The sequence below is a fragment of the Phyllobates terribilis genome, unplaced genomic scaffold (genome assembly GCF_046119375.1).
Source record: "Phyllobates terribilis strain yellow unplaced genomic scaffold, ASM4611937v1 Scaffold_12__6_contigs__length_324123572, whole genome shotgun sequence".
In the NCBI taxonomy this organism is placed as follows: Eukaryota; Metazoa; Chordata; class Amphibia; order Anura; family Dendrobatidae; genus Phyllobates; species Phyllobates terribilis.
This window is the reverse complement of record NW_027362772.1, coordinates 193,504,626-193,531,073: the sequence shown is the minus strand read 5'-3', so window position 1 is coordinate 193,531,073 and position 26,448 is coordinate 193,504,626. Positions and strand designations below refer to the sequence as shown.

At 45.1% G+C, this 26,448-nt stretch overlaps 1 protein-coding gene across 2 annotated transcripts in view; it reads left to right on the top strand.

Moving 5' to 3' along the window:
• Positions 1-26,448, top strand: part of LIG1 (DNA ligase 1) — a 313,956-nt gene that overhangs the window by 165,310 nt on the left and 122,198 nt on the right. For both annotated transcript variants that reach the window (XM_073657816.1, XM_073657817.1), the window contains 4 exons: positions 18,014-18,113; positions 19,187-19,272; positions 19,350-19,465; positions 19,971-20,066. In XM_073657816.1, the coding sequence (XP_073513917.1) occupies positions 18,014-18,113; positions 19,187-19,272; positions 19,350-19,465; positions 19,971-20,066 (398 nt within the window). The remainder of the gene's footprint in view (positions 1-18,013; positions 18,114-19,186; positions 19,273-19,349; positions 19,466-19,970; positions 20,067-26,448) is intronic.

Here is a 26,448-nt window from a genome sequence, read left to right as displayed (position 1 = left end):
TGACAGTCTGTCTGATCTCCTGGGTCATTGGGTCTCCGCTAAGTCCCAACCGACGTCACGAGGCAAGAAGCGCCACAGGCCTGTGGTGGCGCTGTCTCCTCCACGCAGTGTGTCGGAGGCTTCGGAATCACCGACAGACTCTGCTGGTGAGATCTCCGATTCTGATGAAGAGGATCGGCAGGGTCGCTCTGCTTCGCTTTCGGGCCGCGTGGACGCTTTTATTAGAGCTATGCGGGAAGCGTTACAGCTGTCTGAAGAGGTGACAAGGCGCCCTGGCAAATCGGCCCGGCTGTATCAGGAGTCGCGTCGGGTTCGTTCGACGCTGCCGGCGCACGATGAACTTAACGAGGCGGTGGAGAAGGAACGCCTGTGTCCGGATAAACGCTTCCAGGGGATGCGGTTTTTTGATGCCCTGTATCCCTGCTCCACGGAGACGATCGCTAATTGGGTCCCCTCTCCGGAAGTGGACATGCCATTGTCTCAGCTGAGCAAATCCTCTTTGCTTCCTGTTAAATGCGAGTCTACAGGAACCGCTGGACAGAAGGACGGAGTTAGCGGCGAAGTGCATCTACGAGGCCATGTGGGCTAGTGAGGCTTCTCTGCGGTGGTTGGATCAGCTGCGGACGGCGTGGCAAGATGGGACTCCGCTGTCTCAGGTGGAAAGGCTTTTCCAGCTGTTGGAAGAGGCGGCCCGATATGGCAGGGACGCAGTGCTGGATACTACTTTGGTTCTGTCCAGGGCTCAATCCTCGGCTGTCTCAGTCAGGAGAGCACTGTGGCTTAAACAGTGGATTGGAGACGCAGTATCCAAACAAGGTCTGCGGAGTCTGGCGTACAAGGGCGGTCAGCTTTTTGGTTCGGACCTCACGGAGCTGATTGCCAAGGCCAAGGATTCGGCTTTGCTGCAGCGGTTTCTACATCTGGCAAGTCAAGTGCCGGTAGTGGTCGTCGGTCCTTTCGGCCCAGGGGACGGTTCGGTCAGCCCTCTTGGAGATCGGGTCGTCCCTCGTCTTCCGGGAAAAAGACCACCCAGAAATCCCGTACTCCCTGGAAGCAACATTTCCTTCAGGACAAACGGGAGGTTGACAAAAAGCCCGCTAAGGCGGACTGACGCCAGGAACCCTCTCGAGGGCTCTTGGGTGGGAGATCGTCTGCTACAATTCGGGTCGATTTGGGCATCCCACGTATCGGACGCCTGGGTGACGCGGGTTATGTCGGCAGGCTATTTCATAGTTTCATTCTCGACCCCCGGACAGGTTTCGTCAGACACGCATCCCGTCCGAGCCCAAGCTGGCTGCCGCACTGCTGCGGGAGGTCGACTCTCTTCTGCAGCAGGTTGTGGTGATTCCGGTTCTGCCGGAGGACCGGGGAAGGGGTTTTTACTCCAACCTTTTTGTGGTCCCCAAAAAGGAGGACAAGTTTCACCCTATTCTGGACCTCAAAGAATTGAATGTTTATGTCTGGACCCGGAAATTCCGTGTGGAGTCTCTTCGCTCTGTCTTGGCGGCCCTGTCACAGTACGATTTCTTGGTGTCGATCGACATTCGCGACGCCTATTTGCATGTCCCTATCGGCAGGGCTCACCAGCGCTTCCTGCGTTTCGCCATAGGTCAGGCCCATTACCAGTTTGTGGCCCTACCATTCGGGTTGGCCTCGGCGCCCAGGGTTTTTACAAAGATTCTGGCGCCCCTCATGGCGCTCCTTCTAAGGCAAGGAGTTACGATTCTCCCCTACCTGAACGACCTGTTAATTGTGTCGCCCACAGTGGAGGAGGCGGTGACAGCTCGCGATCTCTCCCTTCAGCACCTGGAGGACTTCGGGTGGCTGGTCAATTGGAAGAAGTGGTCATTGGAGCCGTCGCAGTCAATCCTGTTCTTGGGGATGCATTTCGACACGGTATGAGCAGTGGTGTCCTTGCCTCCGGACAAATAAGCAAACCTTCGTCACCATGTCCAGGCTATGAGGTCGGCGATGGCGATACCCCTTTGGAAGTGTATGCGCCTTCTGGGTCTGATGGTGGCGGCAATGGAAGCGGTACCGTTTGCCCAATTTCATTCCAGGGGTCTCCAAGATCTTATTCTGACCCGTTGGGATCGATCGCCGGCTTCGCTGGATCGGTATCTCCCGCAGGGTGCGAGAGTCTCTTGGATGGTGGTTACGTCCGGAGGCTTTATCCCTGGGGAAATCCTTCCTCCTCCCACGGTGTTCGGTCATTACCACCGATGCCAGCCTAACTGGCTGGAGGGGGGGGTTTTGGAACGATCTCTGGGTTCAGGGGGTCTGGTCGTCAGAGGAGTCTTCTCTGCCGATCAACATCCTGGAGTTGAGAGCGATATGTCTCTGCCTCCGACATTGGACTGTCCCTTTGAGCGGTCTGCCGGTCCGGATTCAGACGTACAATGCGACAGCTGTCGCGTATATCAACCATCAGGGCGGGACGAGGAGTTCCAGACTCATGATGGAGGTCTCTCGGATCCTGGTATGAGCCGAGTCCAGGGTTCCAGCCATATCCGCGATTCACATCCCAGGAGTGCTGAATACCACGGCGGACTTCCTCAGTCGTGAGCAGGTGGATCCGGGAGAATGGAGTCTTCATCCGGAAGTTTTTGCACTGCTGTGCTCCCGTTGGGGGACTCCCCAGGTGGACTTCATGGCATCCAGGCTGAACGCCAGGATTCCGACGTTCATGTCCAGGTACAGGGACCCGGAGGCTGTGGCGGTAGATGCTCTAGTAGCCCCGTGGGACCAGTTCGAGCTGATCTACGTGTTTCCGCCGGTATCCTTACTTCCTCTGGTGATCCGGCGGATCAAACTCGAAGAATTCCGGCGATTTTGGTGGCGCCGGATTGGCCGCGGAGGGCGTGGTATTCAACGCTGGTGTCTCTTCTGGTAGCACCTCCGTTTCCACTGCCTCTTCGCCCGGACCTGTTAACCCAAGGGCCCATTCGTCATCCGGACCTGAAGTCTCTTCGTTTGACGGCGTGGCACTTGAGACCAAGATCTTGACCCGTCGTGGGTTTTCGGCCGAGATCATTGCCACCTTGCGGGCAGCCAGAGGTCCAACTACGACTAGGATTTATCACAGAACTTGGGAGGCCTTCTATTCATGGTGTTCTGGATCGTCAAAGAACCCGAGGGTTTTTTCCATTCCTAACTTCTTGGCTTTTCTGCAATGTGGTTTGGCCAAGGGTCTGGCGGTTGGTACCTTGCGGGGTCAGGTATCTGCACTATCCGTGCTTTTTCGGAAGGCTATTGCCTCGCACAGGGATGTGTGTTCGTGTTTTCGCGGGGTTGCACGTCAGTTTCCGCCTCGGAGGGCGTTTGTGGCTCCTTGGCGGCTCAATCTGGTCTTGGAGGCTCTTCAGCATGGACCGTTTGAGCCTATGGATTCAGCTACGCTTTACTTGCTTTCTTGGAAGGTGGCCTTCCTGGTAGTGGTCACCTCTTTGAGAAGGGTTTCTGAGTTGGCGGCACTGTCTTGCTCGCCCCCTTTTCTGGAGTTCCACTCGGATCGCGTGGTGCTTCGTACCCGTGGCGATTTTCTGCCTAAAGTGGTGTCGCGTTTCCACGTCAATCAGGACATCGTGTTGCCCTCCCTCTGTCCGAATCCAAAAAGTCCAAAGGAGCGAGCCTTGCACTCGTTGGATTTGGTGCGGGCTTTGAAGTTCTATCTTACAATCACGCAAGGGTTTCGGAAGTCGGACTCTCTTTTTGTGATTCCTCCTGGTCTTCGGCGTGGTCAGCGGGCTTCCAAGGACACTATAGCTCGGTGGATACGTTTGGCTATCCTGGAGGCGTACCGGCTCAAGGGCGAGCCTTGTCCGGTTATGGTTCGAGCTCATTCCACGAGAGCTGTTGGTTCGTCGTGGGCTTTTCGTCAGGAGGCCTCGGCAGTGCAGCTCTGCCGGGCGGCTACCTGGCGCTCCGTTCACACTTTTACTAAATTTTATAAAGTGGACATAAGTGCTTCCGCCGATGCGGCCTTGGGACGCAGGGTCCTGCAGGCGGCGGTGGTTTAGGTTATCTCCTTATCTAGTTTTGGCGCTTGTTGTGCGCTTGACTATGTTGTTGGGGTGTTGGCGATTCTGCCATTGTTTCCCACCCTTGAGTTCTGGACTGCTTTGGGACGTCCCACTAGTAATGGATCTGTGTCTCCCTTCCTTCCCTTCTGCTGCTGAAAGACGGATTTTGTTAAGACCTTACCTGTAAAATCCTTTTCAGCGAAGGAAGGAAGGGAGACACAGCACCCTCCCATGGCAGAAGTGCATTATTGTTTTCCAGATGCGGCGCGACTCCTCTCTGGCGGTCATCTGGGCGGGGGTCGGCGCTCTAGGGCTCTGTTCCAGCATTGCCAGCTCATCGCAGTTGTCAGGTCCAGTGAGTAGTGCCTGGGACTGTGTGTTTTTTTTGTTATATGCATAACCTGTTCTCTCGCATTTCTGAATTTTCGGAAGGGGTTGTGTTGTTCCACTGGTGTTGTCTGCTCTTCCTTAGCTTGTGTACGGACTGAAGGACATGGGAGTAGGAGGAGCCTAAGCTGGAGGGGCCAGTCGTCACTTTTTCTAATCTGAGGTGAACTATCCTGTGGGGCTCCGCCTACCCACTAGTAATGGATCTGTCTCCCTTCCTTCCTTCGCTGAAAAGGATTTTACAGGTAAGGTCTTACCAAAATCCGTCTTATAGATTGAAAAGAGTAGGGGTCCTAGGACAGCCTTCAGGGACCCCAACAGAGAGGGGGCGGGGTGAGGAGGTAGTGTGGGAGACTCTACATGTGCGGTTAGAAAGGTATGAGGAGATCCAAGATAGGGCAAGGTCTTTGATGCCAAAGGAAGAGAGGTTCTGTAGTAGGAGGCAGTGGTCAACTGTATTGAAAGCAGCGGACAGGTCAAGAAGGAGTGCAGAGAATTGTCTGTTAGCTTTGGATGTAAGTAAGTCATTGGTGATTTTGGTGGGGGCGGAAGCCGGATTGTCGGTTGTCGAAGAGTGAGTTAGATGAAAAGTGGGAGGAAAGTTCAGCGTGAATGTGTTGCTCAAAGAGTTTGGAGGCAGATGGGATCAGTGATATGGGGCGATAGCTGGACAAGGCGGTTGGGTCGAGGGATGGCTTTTTGAGGATGGGCGTGATTGTGGCATGTTTAAAGGCAGCGGAGAAAGTACCAGAAGATGGTGATAGATTGAAGAGATGGGTTAGGGATGGGATGAGTGTGGGGGTGAGGTTGGGGAGGAGGTGGAATGGGATGCGGTCGAGTGCACATGTGGTGAGGTGTGATTTGGAGAGGAGACGAGTAAGATCTCTTTCCGTGATGTTGTTAAGGGAGGTTATGGGGGTAGGGAAATGGTGTGGAAAACAAAGGTGTTGTGGTAGTCGGACAGTAAAGACTTGCCGTGTTTGGTCAATCTTGTTTTTGAAGTGAGTGGCAAACTCCTCAGCAGAATAGCTGATACCTGGCAGCGATCGCGCGCTTACAGCCTCTGTGTGCGCAAAATCGCCTGGTTGTATCCATACGTCCAAGGTCCGTAAGTACCAACCTAGATGTATGGATTCGTCCAATGTCGCGGAGGGGTTAATATGATCAGAAACAGATTGCAGGAGGAGCGTTTGCCCCATATTTGTGTTCTCAGGTTTTATTCATACAATAGTTTGAGCATTGGACTCCTACTCCATACAAGGAAGTCAAAGATACTGACTAGTGCCCGGTATGACTGGGAAACATTTGAGATGTATGGCGACGTACTGGAAGTTGTAAATGACTTCAACCTACTCGGATCAATGATCGCTCATGATACAACGACTACACCAGAAGTCAATAGGAGAATAGCTATAGGGAAATTAACAATGAAGTGACTGGACAAGATCATCAAATTGAGGAACATTTCATTGGTGATGAAGACACAGCTCGTACATAGTCTGGTCTTTTCTGTAGTAACGTATGAATGCGAAACCTGGACTATAAAGAAGCAAGACAGAAGAAGAATCAACGCCTTTGAAATGTGGCGCTGGAGAAGGATGCCATCAATACCATGGACGGCAAGAAGAACAAGTAAATCAAGCCACACATGTCACTCGAAGCAAGGATCTCCAAGCTACGACTTGCCTGCTTTGGACTCCTCAAAGAAGAGATCACACATTCTTGATTGAAAAGTAAAAGGGCAAATAGTCTAACAACTAATGCAAAATAACCCTTTTCCATAAAAGATAAACTTTAATAATCATAACACGACACATACAATATGAAAAAGGTGCCCATAAAAAAGTGACTTAGTGCAGGTAGTTATATGGATAATGACCCTAAGCGGTCCCTACCCCCACACCTCCACCAGAGGCGATAAATAAGATTTTTTGCCACTGGATGTCCAATATCTTAGTGTGAGGTCTAAACATAAAGAAAAACCTTGAATGCATAAATCACTTATTTAAAAAACAGCAGGAAAAAAATACAATTGGGGGATACATATCCGATGCTAATAAGTCCTACTAATCTTATCCCCCAGACCAAAGATACAAAACAACATATCAGGGGTGTAGCCCACAAGATGAGTTCAGGCACTATTCACACATCCTACTTCAGATGCATTGACCCTGTGGTTCCCTATGCTGGTGGAGCCACAGTTTATTTAGAGTGGCAGGCAGATGTCACTGCCACATCTGCCATAACATAATAGCAGCATAATATGTAGGGAATTTAGAAAATGCACTTATCTTTGCAAAGGTATTGGGTTACCCCCGGTACTTCTCGACGCGTTTCCCCATTAGTGGTGGTTCATCAGGAGAAGATCCAATCATCCTGCAGAAAGTTATCTTGTGGGCTACACCCCTGATATGTTGTTTTGTATCTTTGGTCTGGGGGATAAGATTAGTAGGACTTATTAGCATCGGATATGTATCCCCCAATTGTATTTTTTTCCTGCTGTTTTTTAAATAAGTGATTTATGCATTCAAGGTTTTTATTTATGTTTAGACCTCACACTAAGATATTGGACATCCAGTGGCAAAAAAATCTTATTTATCGCCTCTGGTGGAGGTGTGGGGGTAGGGACAGCTTAGGGTCATTATCCATATAACTACCTGCACGAAGTCACTTTTTTATGGGCACCTTTTTCATGTTGTATGTGTCATGTTATGATTATTAAAGTTCATCTTTTATGGAAAAGGGTTATTTTGCGTTAGTTGTTCCTCAAAGAAGAGAGCAATCACTGGAGAAGGATGTCCTGGTCGGAAGAATAGAAGGAACAAGGTGAAGAGGAAGACCAGCAACCCGATGGCTTGGTGCAATCAAGATAAAGGCAGAGAAGACCCTGGTGGACCTGTCTAGGCTTGTATAAGATCGAGTTTCCTAGAGAGCATTCCTCCACCAAGTCACCATGGTTGGAGATCGAGCTGAAGGCTGTTACTAATTCTGAAGAATTTTTATTAAGCCAAAAATCAGAGTGGTTCGACAGCACAGGACACGTGAATTTTTCCAATTATAGTGTGTTGTTTTTTTCTCCCTGTGTTGGTTCCACTCAAGATATTGGTTGCGAAAGCCTGACCAAATACTGATATGTAATGTAGGGTGAGGCCACAGTCAGGTTTTGTTCTGGTTTTGATGCAGGAAAGAGGAAGAGCAGCACCCTGTACTTTATACTTACTTTCTTTCTCCCTAACATCCACATTCCAAGTGTTGTGTTAAAGAAAAACTGACATTTCACCATGGTTGTGATTTAAGAGCTTCATTCTACAGTAAAAATGATCCTTTCATCACTTTGGCTCAGTGGTTAGCACTGCAGCCTTGTAGCACTGGGATCCTGGATTCAAATCCCACCAAGGACAACATCTGCAAGTAGTTTGTATTTTCTCACTGTGTTTGTTCTCCAGTTTCCCCCCACACTCCAAAGACATACTGATGGGGCTCACAATCTAGATTCCCTAATGGGGACAGTGCCAATATTGTCTTTGAATTGTAAAGTGCTGCGGAATATGTTAGCGCTATATAAATAAAAGATTATTATTTATTAACTGGTAACTGTGTTCTACGGATCAGTATGTTCTCGGAAATAAAACATTTATATAGCCTTTTGTTTAATTTTTATTTTGCCCACTTAAAAAAAACAAAACATCGTTCTCAGAATATGGCTACTGAAGCCAAATTTGCTTTTACCTTTTTTAATTTTTGGTCAATTACCATTGTATGAGGGCTTGTTTTTGGCAAGTTGAGCTGTCGTTTTTTTTTTCTGATCTCCTCATTCAATTTCTTTTTCGGATGCAAAATAACTAAAAATTATGATTTTGTCATTTTGGGTTCTTTTTCCATTTGGACATTTACCACATGGGATATTTGATGTTTGAACCTCCGATCTCTTGACCACATGAACAATACACAAAACTACATATGGGACCATGTATGATAACTTTAGGATCATCAAATCAGCTATTATCACACAAAGTAAAATTTATTTTGTACATTGGGAGGTGTGGGGCATTTTTTATTTTATTTGTCAAAGCTGTGTGATGGTGGACAAGGTTTTTAAAGCTTTCAGGAAATATGGAGTTTTCAGTTACATTGTCTTTTTTGGGGTTCTTAATTCTACAATACTTCCAAGTTGAACATTAACTTTAGGGCCGTCATATAAACTACTATCACACAGGGGAAAATGTCCTATTAAAATGCAACTTTTAATCAGTAGATCTGAACATGGTAACGAGACAATAAGATAAGTCACCGTACTCTGCAATCAAATGACTCTTTTCCTGCCAGGATTTCTCCTCATTTTTCGCCTGTAGTTGCCATTACAATTTTTGTTGACATACAAATAAACCTTAGCATACTAAATAATTGATATTAAAGGGATTGTGTCAGCACTGGAAGACTGTTCAAACTACCATAAGTCCCGCCATTCGGTGCTCCATAGCAGGGCCAGTCATTTATATACACCTTCACACCTCCTTGTTTCCCATCCATCTCCGCCCCTCTGCCTGTATGAAACCAGAGCTGTCAATCAAAGAAGAGGGGGTGGAGATAGAGGGAAAACAAGGAAGTGGGAAGATGTATATAAATGTTTGGCCCCGCCATGAAGCACCGAGCGGTAGGACTTAGTTTGAATAATCATTCTGTGCTGACAGTCGCTTTAACCCCCAATACCTATATACACTACTCAAAAAATAAAGGGAACACTCAAATAACACATCCTAGATCTGAATGAATGAAATATTCTCATTGAATACTTTGTTCTGTACAAAGTTGAATGTGTTGACAACAAAATCACACAAAAATCAATGGAAATCAAATTTATTAACCCCTGGTGGCCTGGATTTGGAGTCACCCCCAAAATTAAAGTGGAAAAACACACTACAGGCTGATCCAACTTTGATTTAATGTCCTTAAAACAAGTCAAAATGAGGCTCAGTATTGTGTGTGGCCTCCACGTGCCTATATGACCTCCCTACAATGCCTGGGCATGCTCCTGATGAGGTGGCGGATGGTCTCCTGTGGAATCTCCTCCCAGACCTGGACTAAAGCATCCGCCAACTCTTGGACAGTCTGTGGTGCATGGTGGATGGAGTGAGACATGATGTCCCAGATGTGCTCAATCGGATTCAGGTCTGGGGAATGGGCGGGCCAGTCCATAGCTTCAATGCCTTCATCTTGCAGGAACTGCTGACACACTCCAGCCACATGAGGTCTGGCATTGTCCTGCATTAGGAGGAACCCAGGGCCAACCGACCCTCACAAAGGGTCTGAGGATCTCATCTCGGTACCTAATGGCAGTCAGGCTACCTCTGGCGAGCACATGGAGGGCTGTGCAGCCCTCCAAAGAAATGCCACCCCACACCATTACTGACCCACTGCCAAACCGGTCCCGCTGAAGGATGTTGCAGGCAGCAGATCGCTCTCCACGGCGTCTCCTGACTCTGTTACGTCTGTCACATGTGCTCAGTGTGAACCTGCTTTCATCTGTGAAGAGCACAGGGCGCCAGTGACGACTTTGCCAATCATGGTGTTCTGTGGCATTTTCAATTAAAACGTCCGCTTAGGGCACAGAAAATGTGTGGCCCCATCGACTAGAAAATGTAACTGTAAATGGTCTTGGAAAATGGAACACAAGCAAAAAATCTTTTTTTTCACCACTTACAAAGGTTCTCCGAGAAATGTAATTTAAATAACACACATTTAAGTATTAAACGTTTTTCCATATACCTTTATTGTGCTGCGCTCTGACAAGATTTTAAACATTGCAACTGTCAGGACATCCTGTTGGACAGACACTTTGGCAGCACAGATGCACTAATACTGTCAGGCTGATTGAGAATGGATGTTCACTCTGTCAGCTAAAGAAACACGTTTATCTTCTCCTGTAATCCAGCTCCACTCCATGTACTGTCAGGATGACTGAAAAGAGGAATGTGCGTTCAGGATGCCTGATAGGGTGCTGCTCTGATATGACCACTGTCTCCTGCTTCACGCAGCTTGCCCTATTCCTGCTGCGTGTCCTCTGAAATCTAGGACGGGTTGTGATTGATGGTAACTGCCATCTTTGAATCCTGACAGAGGGCAGTATCTAGGCCACCCTTCACACGTCCTTATAATACTGTTACTGGAAAAACAGTACCGGTGTCATCAGTGTTTTGGATCCATATGTTATCAGAGACGCATACTTTTTTTTTTTTTTTTCAGTATCGCGTAAGAAAAATTTATTCCAAAGCTTCTCCTATACTTACCAATGTTAAACACGTACAGCACATGGACTGCACAAGGATGCTATCCGTGTGCTGTGCATGTTTTACATGGACCCATAGACTTGTATTGGCCCTGGCCATCTGTGCTTCTGATGAAAAACGGACATGTCACCGTGTTAGTTTGCAAGAACACACAGTTCATGCAGACACACGGACATGTGCATAACACAGTGGTGGGTAATTAATTTTCCCAATTGGCCACATGAGAGACTGTGACTGTTGTGGAGGGCCGAACCAATTTGAAATTAATTGTATTCAATATTAAAAACATTAATTAAAATTATTTATATTAATTTTGAGCAGAATTAAGTATGCTGTCTGCCCCCTATGTACCATATGAGCCCGCACACAGCCCCCTGTATACCTTATGAGCCCACACACAGCCCCCTGTATACCTTATGAGCCTGCACACAGCCCCCTAGATACCTTTATGAGCTTGCACACAGCCCCCTATATACCAGGAGCCTGCACACAGCCCCCTATATAGCATATGAGCCCCCACATAGCCTCCTAAATACTGCATGAGCCCCAACATAGCCTCCTATATACAGCTTGAGCCCCCACATAGCCTCCTATATACAGCATGAGGCCGGACACAGACCACAGCCCTTTGACTGTCTGTCTGCAGGCCGGACTGGAACAGCCAGGGGGCCGTAGTTTGCCCTCCCCTGGCATAGCAACGTAGGTTGTTAATTTTTCTTATCTCTGTAATTATACTGACCTGGAGAATCCTATTTCCAGGTCATTTTGACCATGTAATGAACACTGTAAAAACACCCCAAAAATAGCGGAACTGAACTTTTTTCACAACTTCGCCACACTTGGAATTTTTCCCCTACTTTTTAACCCCTTAAAAGCCCAAGACGTATTAATGCGTACCTGCGCCCTGGGACTTAAGAGCCAGTTACGCATTAGTACGTCATGGCGATCGCCCCCGGGTGTCAGCTGATTGTCATAGTTGACACCCGGTGCTATGTGCAGGGAGCTGTCCCGCACCGCTCCCGGAACATCGAACGCAGCATTGCGAGGGCAAGGGGAGGTGATCGCGATACTCACCTCTCCTGCCGGCGTCCAACGCTGTCTGCTGCGGCTTCCCGGATTTTGTCATGACGACCCGATGTCGCCATGACAACATCCGGGTCACCAGACAGCAGGAAGATACTTTGGTCATGCGGAGTGCATGACCAAAGTATCTTGTGCATCTGCAGCGCTGACAGCCTGTATAGCACAGGGATGGTGCTCCATCCCTATGCTATATAGGCGATCAGAGTAAAAAAAGTGAAAGTCCCGTAGTGGGTCAAAAGAATAAAAGTGAAAAATGAAAAAAAATAAATAAATTTTTAATTAAAAATAATCCACCAAAAATAAAAATATAATGTACCCATCAATAAGTATTATTATGAAAAAAACAGAACAATAAAAGTACACACATTTGGTATCGCCGCGTCCGGAACGACCTGACCTATAAAACTGTCCCGCTAGTTAACCCCTTTAGTGAACACTAAAAAAAAAAAATAATATAAAAAATAAAAAAACGAAGCAAAAAACAATGCTTTATCATACCGCCAAGCAAAAAATGGTATAACACGCGATCAAAAAGAATATAAATAAAAATCGTACAGCTGAAAACGTCATCTTGTCCCGCAAAAAACAAGCTGCCATACAGCTCCAACGGCCGAAAAATAAGTTATAGCTCTCAGAATAAAGCGATGCAAAAAATTTTTTTCTATAAAATAGCTTTTATTGTGTGAAAGCGCCGAAACATAGAAAAACTATATAAATGTGGTACCGCTGTAAACGTACTGACCCGAAGAATAAAGCTGCCTTATCAATTTTACCACACGCGGAACGACATAAAAATTAAAAAAAAACCCAGCAATTCCTGAGTTGTGGTTTTTGTTTATTCTGCCTTCCAAAAATCGGTATAGAAAGCGATCAAAAAATGTCACATGCCTGAAAATGGCACCAATAAAAACATCAACTCATCCCGCAAAAAACAAGCCGTCAAATGACTGTCGACGAAAATATGGAAAAATTATAGCTCTCAAAATATGGCGATGCAAAAACTAGATTTTACAGAAAAATGCTTCTTTTAGTGTGTGACAGCTGTCAATCATAAAAACCCGATATTAATCTGGTATCTCTGTAATCGCACCGACCCGAAGAATAAAGTTGTCTAATCACTTATACCGCACGAGAAACGGCGTAAAAAATAAACTCTAGGGTTAGGGTTGGCGTTTTTTTCAAAAGTAAAAAAAAGCTGACAATATGGTGACTAGTGTTGAGCGCAAGTGCTCGCTACTTGAGTTTGCATCGGGTGCTCGGGTATGCACTTAGTATCGCGGGTGCTCAAGTGACATGCTCGAGTCTCCGCCCCATATGCTTCACGGCCAAAAAACCTTGCCATGCACGAGCGATCCCCGCATGGTTTTTTTTGGGGTGTCTAATAACCATGCGGGCGGGGACTCGAGCATGTCACTCGAGCTCGCACGATACATGGTGCATACCCGAGTACCCGATGCAAACTCAAGTAGCGAGCACTTGCGCTCAAGACTAATGACAACTTATTCAGTATGTTGACCTAATGTTATCAAATTCTGTCGTACCACTGGGTTCAAAATGTTCACTATACCCCTTGATAAAATCCTTGAGGGGTGTAATTTCCAAAATGGGGTCACTTGTGAGGGGTTTCCACTATTTAGGCACATCAGGGGTTCTCCAAACGCGACCTAGCTTCCGCTCTCGATTCCAGACAATTTTGCGTTCAAAAAGTCACACAGTATTCCTTCCCTTCTGAACTCTGCCGTGTGCCCAAACACTGTATTTTCCCCACATATGGGGTATTGGCGTACTCAGGAGAAATTGCACAAAAGTTTTTGGGGTCCATTTTCTCCTCTTACCCTTGTGAAAATAAAATAATTGGGGCTAAAACATCATTTTTGTGGAAAAAGTTTGATTGTTTTTATTTTCATGGCTCCATGTTATAAACTTCTGTAAAGCATTTGGGGGTTCAGGGTGCTCACCACACATCTAGATAAGTTCCCTGAGGGGAAATTCCACACTTGGAATTTTATTTCCTGATTTCGAGTGCATTGTATGTTAAAATGGTTGGTTGTACTCAGAGATGCAACTTGTCCTGCAAAAAATAATCCCTCATATGTCTGTGTGTGGGAAAATAAAAAAGTTTTGGCCTTTGGAAGATGGTGAGGATAAAACACCTCCCCATCTTCATTTAGTTTTTGGGGATATTGCACGAGTTATAAGTTGAGCTACAATTTTTCTATTTTTCAAGAAACTTTCACAAGCCTATTTTTTATAGACTGTGGCAGGGTCACTGGCAATGTAAGTAAGGGGAGATGTATATCACAAAGCTTGCTATCGTCCGTGATGTGAAAACCCAGAAGTTTCTCTCCAGCATGTTATGTGCTGAGAGGGGTTAATCGGCCATGACAGGATTGGGCTTTTTTGCATACAACTTATCTCCACCCCAAGAGTGTGGTTTGACAGGTTAAATGTCCGGCCACTGAGTTTTTTTTTTCTGTCTGTGTCTGGAGGCAAGAGAGCTACAGAGAAGTGTTTGTGCAACTGTGCTGGACCCGCAGGCATATGGACTGTGCTATACGTGATCTTTTGTTTCCTACTTTTGCCCGAAAGGCCATTTTTGTGTTGTTGAATCCTGCATTGGTTTATTCCGTGTTTGAATAAACCAGCAGAAGAAGCGTTCCTGTATTCTACCTCTGTGAGCAGCCGAGTGAGTCGTATTACCACGGGGACAATTCACGTCTCAAGCTACTTTTCCCCTCTCCCCACAACTTACACCATTTTAAAGAAGCACTTCCATTCATTATTCTTTATCAGCTAAACTTGTGCAAATGTATATGTTAATTTACTTGCCAATTGCAGTCTTCTCTGATTTCCAACGCTGCTCTGGTCCTCTTCTCATCTGTGTAACTACACTTGTGACTCAAATCTGCTTCTCTCTCCTCCAGGGATGATCATTTATTCTCAAAATTCTCAGTTCACAGGTAAAATCTGTATTTGTTTAAGACAGATTTACGTTACTGAGATTTTATGACTGGAGGAGGGAAGAGCTTTGCTTCCATCTCTTCCCCTCCCATCTAGATAGAATCTGATCAGTAGCAGCTCTCATCTCCTATCTCAGTAATGTAACATTCTATCTTCAGTTCATAATGATTTTACCTAAGAATTTTGAAAATGAACGATCTGTTCTGGAGGAGAAAGAAGCAGTGTCTTATTTTCACAAGTACCACTGATTTTTTTTAAATTAAAATGACGGTTATGCTTTAAAGCTAAGGGTTAGGACCCAGCCTGCAATATCATGGGTTAAAGTGGCAGTCAGGAGTGCGAGCTGTCACACATCTGCAATTCTAATCTTTTAGGTTACGTTCAAATTAATTTATTTTTGGTCCGAGTGCTGTATGTGAAAAAAAAAAAATAACTGACAGTAGTCAGACGGACATTGTTATTCAATTGAGCTGTTCAGGTGACTGTATTTTCACACGGACCAAATATAAACGTGAACAAAATCGCAACGTTTACTTGTTTCATCTGAAATCCAAAAGAGACTTGCTTTTACAACAAATAGATACAAGTGACAAACGGCAAACAAATAGGATTAATAAAGGGTTTATCTGTGGGTCAAAAGCTGGATAAGGTGCATTGGTTTTAAAGTGTTGTCCACTATTCGTACAATCCATTTCTTTATTCCCAGTAAAATTACACCTATACTCTTCTCCAGTGCTGGCGCTGTCAAAGCGGTGATGTCACTGGTTCTCCCGGGGATCGCGTGACATGGTCACGCAATCTTGGCTAACGGTCAGCAGCCGCTTCGCCTCCCCCCCCCCCCTTCCCCTTTGGACGAATAGCATACATCGGAGGAAGTCAGACCTGCTACTCTCTTTTCCTTTGGATGTATGTGATATGTCTGAGGTGAGTTATTTTATTGGGGGGAACATCGGGATTGAGAAGGCATTGCCCGAGTAGTGGACAACCCCTTTAAAATTCTGTGTTCACAATTCACATTTTGGATAGTCATTGTATAGCTGATTTAGAATTTTGCCAGAAGAATCCCAGTCGGAGCCAGTGCATTAGATCGGCATGCTGTGTGGAGAGCTGTCTCTCTGATCACACTGCCTCGGTATATTATGGGATCGTGTTCCCTCCTCAGCATGCATAGTGTTTCCCAAACTCCAGTCCTCAGGACGCCCAACATTTCATGTTTTCAGGATTTCCATAGTGTTATACAGGTGAGAGAACCTGTGTCAATTTCTGATGCCTTGATGATAATGCCATCACCTGTACAATACTAAGGAAATCCTGAAAACATGATCTGTTGAGGGCCGTGAGGAAAGGAGTCTAGGAAACACAAATCTAAAGCATTGATTGACTGATTCTTATTGCACAACATCTGAGTATTCTGGTGCTGACTTCTAGTTTGTTAAAGGGGATTAAAAGGTGTGCATACAGTGCCTACAAGTAGTATTCAACCCCCTGCAGATTTAGCTGGTTTGATAAGATGCAAATAAGTTAGAGCCTTCAAACTGCAAACGAGAGTAGGTTTTATGAACAGAAGCATAAATCTCACAAACCAAAAAGTTATGTTGCTCAGTTGAATTTTATTAAATTTTAAACATAAAAGTGTGGGTCAATTATTATACAACCCCTATGTTTAATATTTTGTGGAATAACCCTTGTTTGCAAATACAGCTAATAATCGTCTTTTATAAGACCTGATCAGGCCGGCACAGGTCTGTGGAGTTATCTTGGCCCACTCCTCCATGCAGATCTTCTCCAAGTTATCTAGGTTCTTTGGGTGTCTCATGTGGACTTTATTCTTGAGCTCCTTCCACAAGTTTTCAATTGGGTTAAGGTCAGGAGACTGACTAGGCCACTCCAACACCTTGACTTTTTCCCTATTGAACCAGGCCTTGGTTTTCTTGGCTGTGTGCTTTGGGTCGTTGTCTTGTTGGAAGATGAAATTACGACCCATCTTAAGATCCTTGATGGAGGAGCGGAGGTTTTTGGCCAAAATCTCCAGGTAGGCCGTGCTATCCATCTTCCCATGGATGCGGACCAGATGGCCAGGCCCCTTGGCAGAGAAACAGCCCCACAGCATGATGCTGCCACCACCATGCTTGACTGTAGGGATGGTATTCTTGGGGTCGTATGCAGTGCCATCCAGTCTCCAAACGTCGCGTGTGTGGTTTGCACCAAAGATCTCGATCTTGGTCTCATCAGACCATAGAACCTTGAACCAGTCTGTCTCAGAGTCGTCCAAGTGATCATGAGCAAACTGTAGACGAGCCTTGACATGACGCTTTGAAAGTAAAGGTACCATACAGGCTCGTCTGGAACGGAGACCATTGCGGTGGAGTACGTTACTTATGGTATTGACTGAAACCAATGTCCCCACTGCCATGAGATCTTCCCGGAGCTCCTTCCTTGTTGTCCTTGGGTTAGCCTTGACTCTTCGGACAAGCCTGGCCTCGGAACGGGAGGACACTTTCAAAGGCTGTCCAGGCCGTGGAAGGCTAACAGTAGTTCCATAAGCCTTCCACTTACGGATGATGCTCCCAACAGTGGAGACAGGTGGGCCCAACTCCTTGGAAAGGGTTTTGTACCCCTTGCCAGCCTTGTGACCCTCCACGATCTTGTCTCTGATGGCCTTGGAATGCTCCTTTGTCTTTCCCATGTTGACCATGTCTGAGTGCTGTTCACAAGTTTGGGGAGGGTCTTAAATAGTCAGAAAAGGCTGGCAAAAGAGATCTTTAATCCACACATGTGAAGTTCATTATTCTTGGTGCCTGAACTACTTCTTAATACTTTAGGGGGACCAAACAGAATTCTTGTGGTTTGAGGGGTTGAATAATAAATGACACTCTGAATTAACTTTTTACGTTTAAAAAAAAAAAAAAAAAAAAAATTTGCTGCAGTGCATTTCCCACTTCCAGGCTGATCTACAGTACAAATGTCACAATGCCAAGTTAATTCCGCATGTGTCAACCAGCTAAATCTGCAGGGGGTTGAATACTACTTGTAGACACTGTAAGTGTGTGCTTATGTTATACAATCATAGGGGAAAGTGCGCTCTACTTCAGTTTTATCAGGGCCGAAACAACCATTTTACGGTCATCCTCAACCAATTCACAGATGACGTGGGGGCAACAGCAAATATCCATATATAGGGTTTTTTCCCCAAAATGCACAGCTATCATTTGTAAACAGAGATGGGCAGAAAATAAACGCAACCAAATTTTATATATAGACTCTCTTCTTCAGCATTTCCAGATGGAGTATTAGATGCTTCAAAAGGAATGAGTACAGATGCCAAAAAAGCTTGGATTGAAGAGAACGCCATGATTTTGAAGCAGACATACTGGTGAGGTTCTTCTGTGCATTCTTTTTAAATTGTAAAGCAAATAAAAATGTAAAATCAAACAAATATTCTGATCTTATAATTTTATATCATAATATCTAAGTTGTCTTAAAGAATTGTATTAGATATTCCGGGGTGGCAATACTCACTGAGCCAAACGGTCTGTAGACTGCAGACGGATGTTTAATGAGATTTGTGCAGCTGACGCTTCTGTGATGAGCTCACAAGTCATACCTAAGTCCAGGAATACCCAACCATTTCTGGTTTGAAGTCCACATTATCAAATTCATCCAGCCCTAACATCCTCAATAATACATAAAGGGATATTGGCACCTATCACGTCTATAGCGTATTAAAAGTATTACGTTAATGTTTGATAGGTGTCAGGTTGGATTCCTGGAAGAGGACCTATCGTGAGAATGGAGTACCCTTTTCTGCACTCCAGAATGACAGAGACCATGCATGAGGCTATGGGCAGTCAGAATCCATTTTGTCTTCTCAGTTCCCATTTTATGCTCTAAAGTCTATCACGCAGCACTTTTACACAGAAACCTCCCTCTACACATTCTAAGTCCCTGAGATTCTGGCTCAAACCAGACACTTAGACACAACTATCTCTGAATCCCACAAAACAGTTTCTTTCTTGTTGGCATGAAGCCCTTTCTATCAGGGGTGTATATAAACCCCATTTAGATAAAGTGGAATCTTATGCTGGACACTACGTGTGTGCATATACTGCATTAATTCTCCGAGCTCGTTCTTTACAATTCTAATCCGGCTTCACACATTAACTCTGGTGGACCCGTTGAGCCCACATGGCCATCTCTGTTGTCGTATAAGTTGCAAAACTGGCCCTGTACAAGTATAATGAATATAGCTGCACGCATACACTGTAGTCAGGCTCTACCTTCTGTATGGGGAATTCCAAACATGGCCACAATTAGTACTTGCCACTGAATTCGATTGAATACACTTCTAAGTCTTAATGCATTAAGAAACAGTATGTAAGAATGTTACATAACTTTTCATTAATGTTTATTGTTCTGAAAACCTCTACACCTCTTTTTTTTTGCCAGTGAGTTGCCAAACTATGATCTTGTTATTCCTGCCCTGTTGAAGCATGGCGTCAAGGAGCTTCCTCAACACTGTAAACTTACTCCAGGTAATAATCATTCTTATTTTTGAGAATATTCTCTTGCAATTCACTTTATTAAATCACCTCTATCCTCTTTGTTTAAGGGGTGCCTTTAAAGCCCATGTTGGCACACCCTACTAAGGGTGTTGGTGAAGTTTTAAAAAGGTTTGATGAAGCTGCTTTTACCTGTGAATACAAGTACGATGGAGAGCGTGCCCAGGTATTCCTAGCAGTTAAAAAGAAATCTAGCAACATGTAAAGTTACGTTCACACAAATGTTTTTTCTCATCAATGTGCTGTAAAATGAACAGCTCGCTGATCCAAAGAGTCTAATGGAACACATCCACTTTTTTCAACTGTTCCATGTGTCCGTTCTGTTAAAATCAGTACATGCCCCATTATCGTTTTTTTTTTGCGGTTCGGAATTTATCAAACATGTCTATGTCTATGGTGATCCTTAAATCTGAAACACTCTTATTCTATCAATGTTTCATCAGTTGTTAATTCATGCATTGCTAAGTTGCGACAGGTTACTGTACCTCCTTCACTTTTTAAAAACTGAGAAAAAAAAAAACATGAAAAGTGGATGACTCATGCGAGAATATCTGTCCATTTTTGATCCAATGACTGAAACAGATGTGTAAATGTAGCCTTTGGCAAATAAACATAATCTGAATTTATATATATATATATTAATAGTTAATGTACAAATCTCCCCTTTATAGATTCATATACTAGAGAATGGTGAGGTTCATGTCTACAGCAGAAATCAAGAAAATAACACAACAAAATATCCGGATATAGTTGGCAGGATTCCACAGGTAAACTGTTTCATCCAATTGCTCCTCTCCATCTCTTTGTAATAGCTTTCATTTTCCATGTCCTCCTGTACTGTTTATAGTAGTCCACAGCCATGAAGTTAATCCTGGTTCAATCTGCCAGGAATTCTATGTAAAATAAAATCTGAGTCCATAATGGTGTATACCTTTAAAAAAAAAAAAAAAGTGTAGTAGGGCACAGTGGAGGATTCCATGTCTTTATTCTCCTTTGTGATGTTATGTCTACATTAGGAGTGAGCCATTTAATTTTTCCACATGAGACTGACTGCTGTGGAGAGCTGAACCAATAGGCTGAAATTAATTCTGCTCAATATTAATAATGTATTAATAAACATTTTATTAATGATAATAAAAATATATTAATATTAATTTTATTGCTTAAACCCTTCATGACATCCGCCGTACATGTGTAAGGGTGGTGGACTGTGCTGTTGTGTTCCTGCATCTGAAGACACCAATCGTGTTGTATGTGTATATTATGTCATGCGTCTTGTATATATTGTGTAGTGTAAATTGTAATGTCTTGCTATATGGTTATGCATAGTATCTAGTATAAGATGTATAGCCGATAGTATAATGTAATGCATAGTGTACGCTATAGCATTGTAGTATAGGTAGTGTAGGATGTAGGTAGTTAACTGTGTAGCATTGGTAGTGACGATAGGGTAAAATAGTTAATGTTTGGGACTAGCCCATAGTGGGAGGGGTTAGTTTTAGGGTAAATGTCTGCTTCCTGTTGGTTAGTAGTTCAAGTTTGGAGTGAGAAGTGATCAGAGCTGCTTAAAGGGTGATCCATATAGAGTAGAGACTGAAAGCGAGGGATAGTGAGATCCTGAAGAAAAGTGACCGACTAGATAGAGTATCCTTCCGGAGACAGGTCCTATGAGAGAACCCAGAGACATGAGACCTAGAGCTTGCAATGCAGAAAGAAACGGGCCTTAGCAGGACTGAGGGGCATGGACTAGTGAAGGGTCCCGAGCGTTAGTTCCAGGGCTCCAGTGGTGGAAGAAAAAGGACGTGGAAACTTTGAGCAAGTAAGGAGACTTGTTAATCAGGACTGTAGTGTTAGAGCTGGGTTGTAGCGAAATAGAGAGAAACTGTATCTTCAAAGCCCTGGAGTATACTACAGAGGAAGAATACTGTGTGGAAAATGCCTCATATTGTAAAGGGAACGTCCATAAGGCTTTGTACCCACTATCCCTTGTATGTAACACTTACCAAGTTACCATTCAGTAAAGGCTTTCTTTTTGAATAGCGGTCTCCCTCATTGAACTGTGGAACATCTGGTCCTGGCGAGCTCACACCACCGGCTATATGCGGCCTGCACGGGCTTAAGACCCCCACACACCCAGCCAGGACCCACACTTTCATGTAATGCACCAGGGGCCACTGAAGACAAGTACCTCTCGCCCCTGTTTACCACCACACGTTACACATGCACAGCGTGCCGATTGCGCGGGCTCACTCTGTGCACTGGTGCAATCAAAAGTGGGTGACATCGCTATAGGACAGCTGACACCCTGCGGCAATGCGCACGATCAGTGCTAGCACCAATCGTGGGTGTTTAACCCCTCTGATGCCGCTGTCAATAGTGACATCGATCGGGTTGCAGAAGAAGGGAGCTCCCTCTCTGCTCCGATCGGCACAGCGCAATTGTGATCTCGTTGTGCTGATAGTGTCCATGGTGACGCCGGACCGAAAGATGTCCACAGGGTCACCCAGGTACAGTGGCCTGTAGGGTCCTGCTCAGAGCAGGAGGTGACACCGATCCTCCTTCTGTGCGATGCAGTAGTCTAATGCCCTGCAATGCAAAAGTATTGCAGAGTATTAGATAAGCGATCAGGGCAGGGAAAGTTGATGTCCCATAGTGGCAAAAAATAAAAAATATATTTTTTTTATTAATGTTTAAAAAATAAATAAATCACAAAATAAAGAACAAAAGAAAAATTAATCCAATAAATACACATATTACTGTAAAACAAAAATAAGCAAAGTACACATTTGTAAACCGAAAGATGAACTGGTGTCAAGTTGGTATGCATGCAAAATAGAAGCATGTTCAGACTGGCTGAAACACAGACAGAAAACGAAACAGAAAATAAAATACCCTGCTGTAAATAAGTAAGTAAAATCAATAGTGTATATAAATAACATTGGGTACTTTGTAAGTACCGTTTTTGATCAAAAAAAGCGTAGAAGCCATCCCATCATTGTCAAGGTGCACCGAAGTTCAGGATTGTCCTAATTTTGAAACCTTACCCTGCGTATCACTGTGTCCAGAACGACCCGCCCCATAAAACTGTCATACCAGTTAACCCCTTCAGTGACCACCGTAAAGAAAATAAAAAACGTTGCAAAAAACTGCTTTTTCATCATACCGCTGAACAAAAATGGAATAAAACGTGATCAAAATGTCTAATGTAAATAACAATGGTATAGCTGAAAACGTCATCTTGTCCCGCTGAAAAATATAAGCTATAGCTCTCAAAATATAGCGATGCAATAACGATTCTTTTTTATTTTATAAAATTGTTTTTGTGTAAAAGGAGCACAACATAAAAAATATGATATAAATGTGTTATCGCTGTAATCATACTGACCCGAAGAATAAAGCTGCCTTATCACTTTTACCACACTGTGAACGGCATAAACACCCTGCCCCCACCTCCCAAAAAATAATTTTTGAATTTTTGGTTTTTGTTCATTGTATCTCCAAAAAATCAGAATAGAAAGCAGTCAAAAAATCTTGTGACCAAAAATGGTACGAATAAGTGTCAGCTTGTCCTGCAAAAAACAAGCCGTTACATGAGTTTCAGCAGAGATATAGAGAAATTATAGCTCTCAAAATATGGCTATGCAAAAATTGTTTTTGAAAAAAAAAGCAAAAAAACACTTTTTAGTGTGTGATGGCACCCAAACATAAAAAAGATATGAATCTGTTATCTCTGCAATCGCACTGACCCAAAGAATAAAGGTGTCTAATCACTTACACAGTGTGAGGAACAGCGTAAAAATTAAATAAAACCAATTCTTGACCTACTATTGATTTGTTCATTCTGCCTCCCAAAGATTATTATTATTATTTATTATTATAGCGCCATTTATTCCATGGCGTTTTACATGTGAAAAAGGGGTATGATACAAGAACAATTACAATAATCTTGAATAAAATGTGACAGCGACTGGTACAGGAGGAGCGAGGACCCTGTCCCCGAGGGCTCACAATCTACAAGGGATGGGTGAGGATACAGTAGGTGAGGGTAGAGCTGGTCGTGCAGCGGTATGGTGGAGCCGTGGTTACTGCAGGTTGTAGGCTTGTCGGAAGAGGTGGGTCTTCAGGCTCTTTTTGAAGGTTTCCACGGTCGACGAGAGTCTGATGTGTTGGGGTAGAGAGTTCCAGAGTAGGGGGGAAGCACGGGAGAAATCATGTATGCGATTGTGGGAGGAGGAGATAAGAGGAGTGGAGAGAAGGAGATCTTTTGAGGATCGGAGGTTGCGTGCGGGTATGTAACGGGAGACTAGGTCAGAGATATATGGAGGAGACAGGTTGTGAATAGCTTTGTATGTCATGGTTAGGGTTTTGAACTGGAGTCTCTGAGCAATGGGGAGCCAGTGAAGAGATTGACAGAGGAGAGGCTGGGGAATAGCGGGGGGACAGGTTGATTAATCGAGAAGCAGAGTTTAGGATAGATTGGAGGGGTGCGAGAGTGTTAAAGGGGGGGCCACAGAGCAGGAGGTTGTAGTAGTCATGGCGGGAGATGATGAGGGCGTCCACTAGTGTTTTTGCAGATTCATGGTTGAGGAATGTGCGGATCCGGGAGATATTCTTGAGTTGGAGTCGGCAGGAAGTGGAAAGGGCTTGGATATGTGGTTTGAAGGAAAGTTGAGAGTCCAGGGTTACCCCAAGGCAGCGAGCTTGAGGGACTGGGGAGAGTGGGCAGCCATTGACGTTGATAGATAGGTCAGTTGGGGGGGTTGAATGAGATGGCGGAAAGATGATGAATTCTGTTTTGTCCATGTTAAGTTTTAGAAATCTGGCAGAGATGGAGGATGAAATAGCAGACAGACATTGTGGGATTTTTGTTAGTAAGGAGGTGATATCGGGTCCAGAGAGGTAGATCTGTGTGTCATCAGCATAGAGGTGATGATGAAAGCTGTGAGACTCTATGAGCTGTCCCAGGGCGAAGGTGTAGATGGAGAAGAGCAGCGGTCCTAGAACTGAACCTTGGGGGACACCGACAGATAGGGGGCAAAATGAGGAGGTGGTGTGTGAGTGGGAGACACTGAATGTCCGGTCTGTTAGGTATGAGGAGATTCAGGATAGGGCCAAGTCTGTGATGCCGATAGATGAGAGAGTCTGTAGTAAGAGGGAATGGTCCACTGGGTCAAAGGCAGATGACAGATCTAGGAGGAGGAGGACAGAACAGTGTCGCTTAGATTTGGCGGTTAGTAGGTCGTTGGTAACTTTGGTCAGTGCAGTTTCAGTAGAATGGTGCGGTCGGAAACCAGATTGTAGGCGGTCAGAGAGGGAGCAGGAGGAGAGGTGGGAGGACAGTTCAGAATGGGCATGTTGTTCCAGTAGTTTTGAGGCATAGGGGAGAAGTGATATGGGGCGATAGCTAGACATAGAGGATGGGTCAAGGGAGGGCTTTTTGAGGATGGGTGTGGTTGAGGAATGTTTGAAGCATGAGGGGAAGACACCAGTTAGTGACAGGTTGAAGAGGTGGGCTGGGATGAAGATAGTGGTAAGGTTTGAGATGAGGTGGGACGGGATTGGGTCAAGTTTACAAGTGGTGAGGTGTGATTTGGAGAGTAAGGAGGAAAGATGATCTTCAGAAATGGTGGAGAAGGTGGTTTTGGAGGAAGAGGGTTGAGTAGGTGTGGGGAGGGGCTGTGGGGGCTTTAGGCAAAAGCTTTGTCTGATGGTGTTAATCTTCTGCTTGAAGAATAAGGCAAAGTTTTCGGCTGAAATAAGAGGAGAGGGAGGAGGCACTGGGGGACGGAGGAGAGAATTGAAGGTGTTGAATAGTTGTTTGGGGTTGTGAGACAGGGAGGATATGAGAGATGTGAAGTATGTTTGTTTTGCTGCAGTGAGTGTGGAATTGAAGGTAGTGAGGGACTGTTTGAATGCGATGAAGTGCTCATGGGAGTGGGACTTTTTCCGTCTACGCTCAGCAACCCTGGAGGCCCGTCGCAGTTCTTTAGTTAGGCTAGTGTGCCAGGGTTGTCTGTTGATTGTGCGAGCCTTGGTATGTGTGAGGGGGGCGACCGAATCGAGAGCTGCAGTGGTTGTGGTGTTGTATAAAGTGGCAGCAACATCTGCATCATGTAAGGAACTAATGTCTGTAAGAGGGAGGAGGGATTCAGAGAGTGAGTGTAGGTCAAGGTGTTTGAGATTTCTGCGAGGGTATGCAAGTTTGTGGAGTGGAGATTGTTGCCTCGGGGAGTTGAGAGAAGAGAATGTGAGTAGGTTGTGGTCATAAAGAGGGAGAGGTGAGTTAGAGAGGTTAGATAGGGAACAGAGACAGGTGAAGATGAGGTCCAGTGTGTAGCCGTCTTTGTGGGTGGGTGTGGAAGACCACTGAGTAAGACCGACGGAGGAAGTGAGGGATAGAAGCTTAGAGGCAGCTGAGAGGGAAGTGTCAATGGGGATGTTAAAGTCGCCCATGAGGATAGTGGGGATGTCAACGGAGAGGAAATGAAGTAGCCAAGTGGTGAAGTGGTCAAAGAAAGTGGTGGTTGATCCTGGGGGCGGTAGTTGGAGGTTGGATGGGGAGTAGATGCGCACGCAGTGCACTTCAAAAGAGGGGAGAGTAATTGAGGGCGGCAGTGGGATATGGGTGAAGGAGCAGTTTTCTGAGAGGAGGAAACCTATTCCTCCACCGTGCTTGCCGGTGGGGCGGGGGTTATGGGAGAGGTGGAATCCGCCATACTAAAGTGCAGAAGGAGCGGCTGTGTTGGAGGGGGTGAGCCAGATTTCAGTGATGCCGAGGAAGGAAAGCTTGTTAGTGATGAAGAGATCGTGAATGTAGGAAAGTTTGTTGCAGACGGAGCGAGCGTTCCATAGAGCTCCTATTAGTGGGACTGGGGAAGCGGGGGCTGGGTGAAAGATCACAGAAAGGCTCGGCTCACATTTATCCTGCGCTCTACTCTGAGCTCTTACCCCGCGGTTTCCGTGTAAGGCTATGTGCCCACGATGCAGAAATGAAGCAGAAAATTTCTGCAGCATTTCTGCATCTCCCTGGCAGAAAAAACGCATGCAGATTGTGCATGCGTTTTTCCTGCAGAATACATGCGGATTCACATGCGTTTCCGCATGCAGATTGACAAGCGCTTTCCAGGCGATAGCATCACTTGGAAAGTG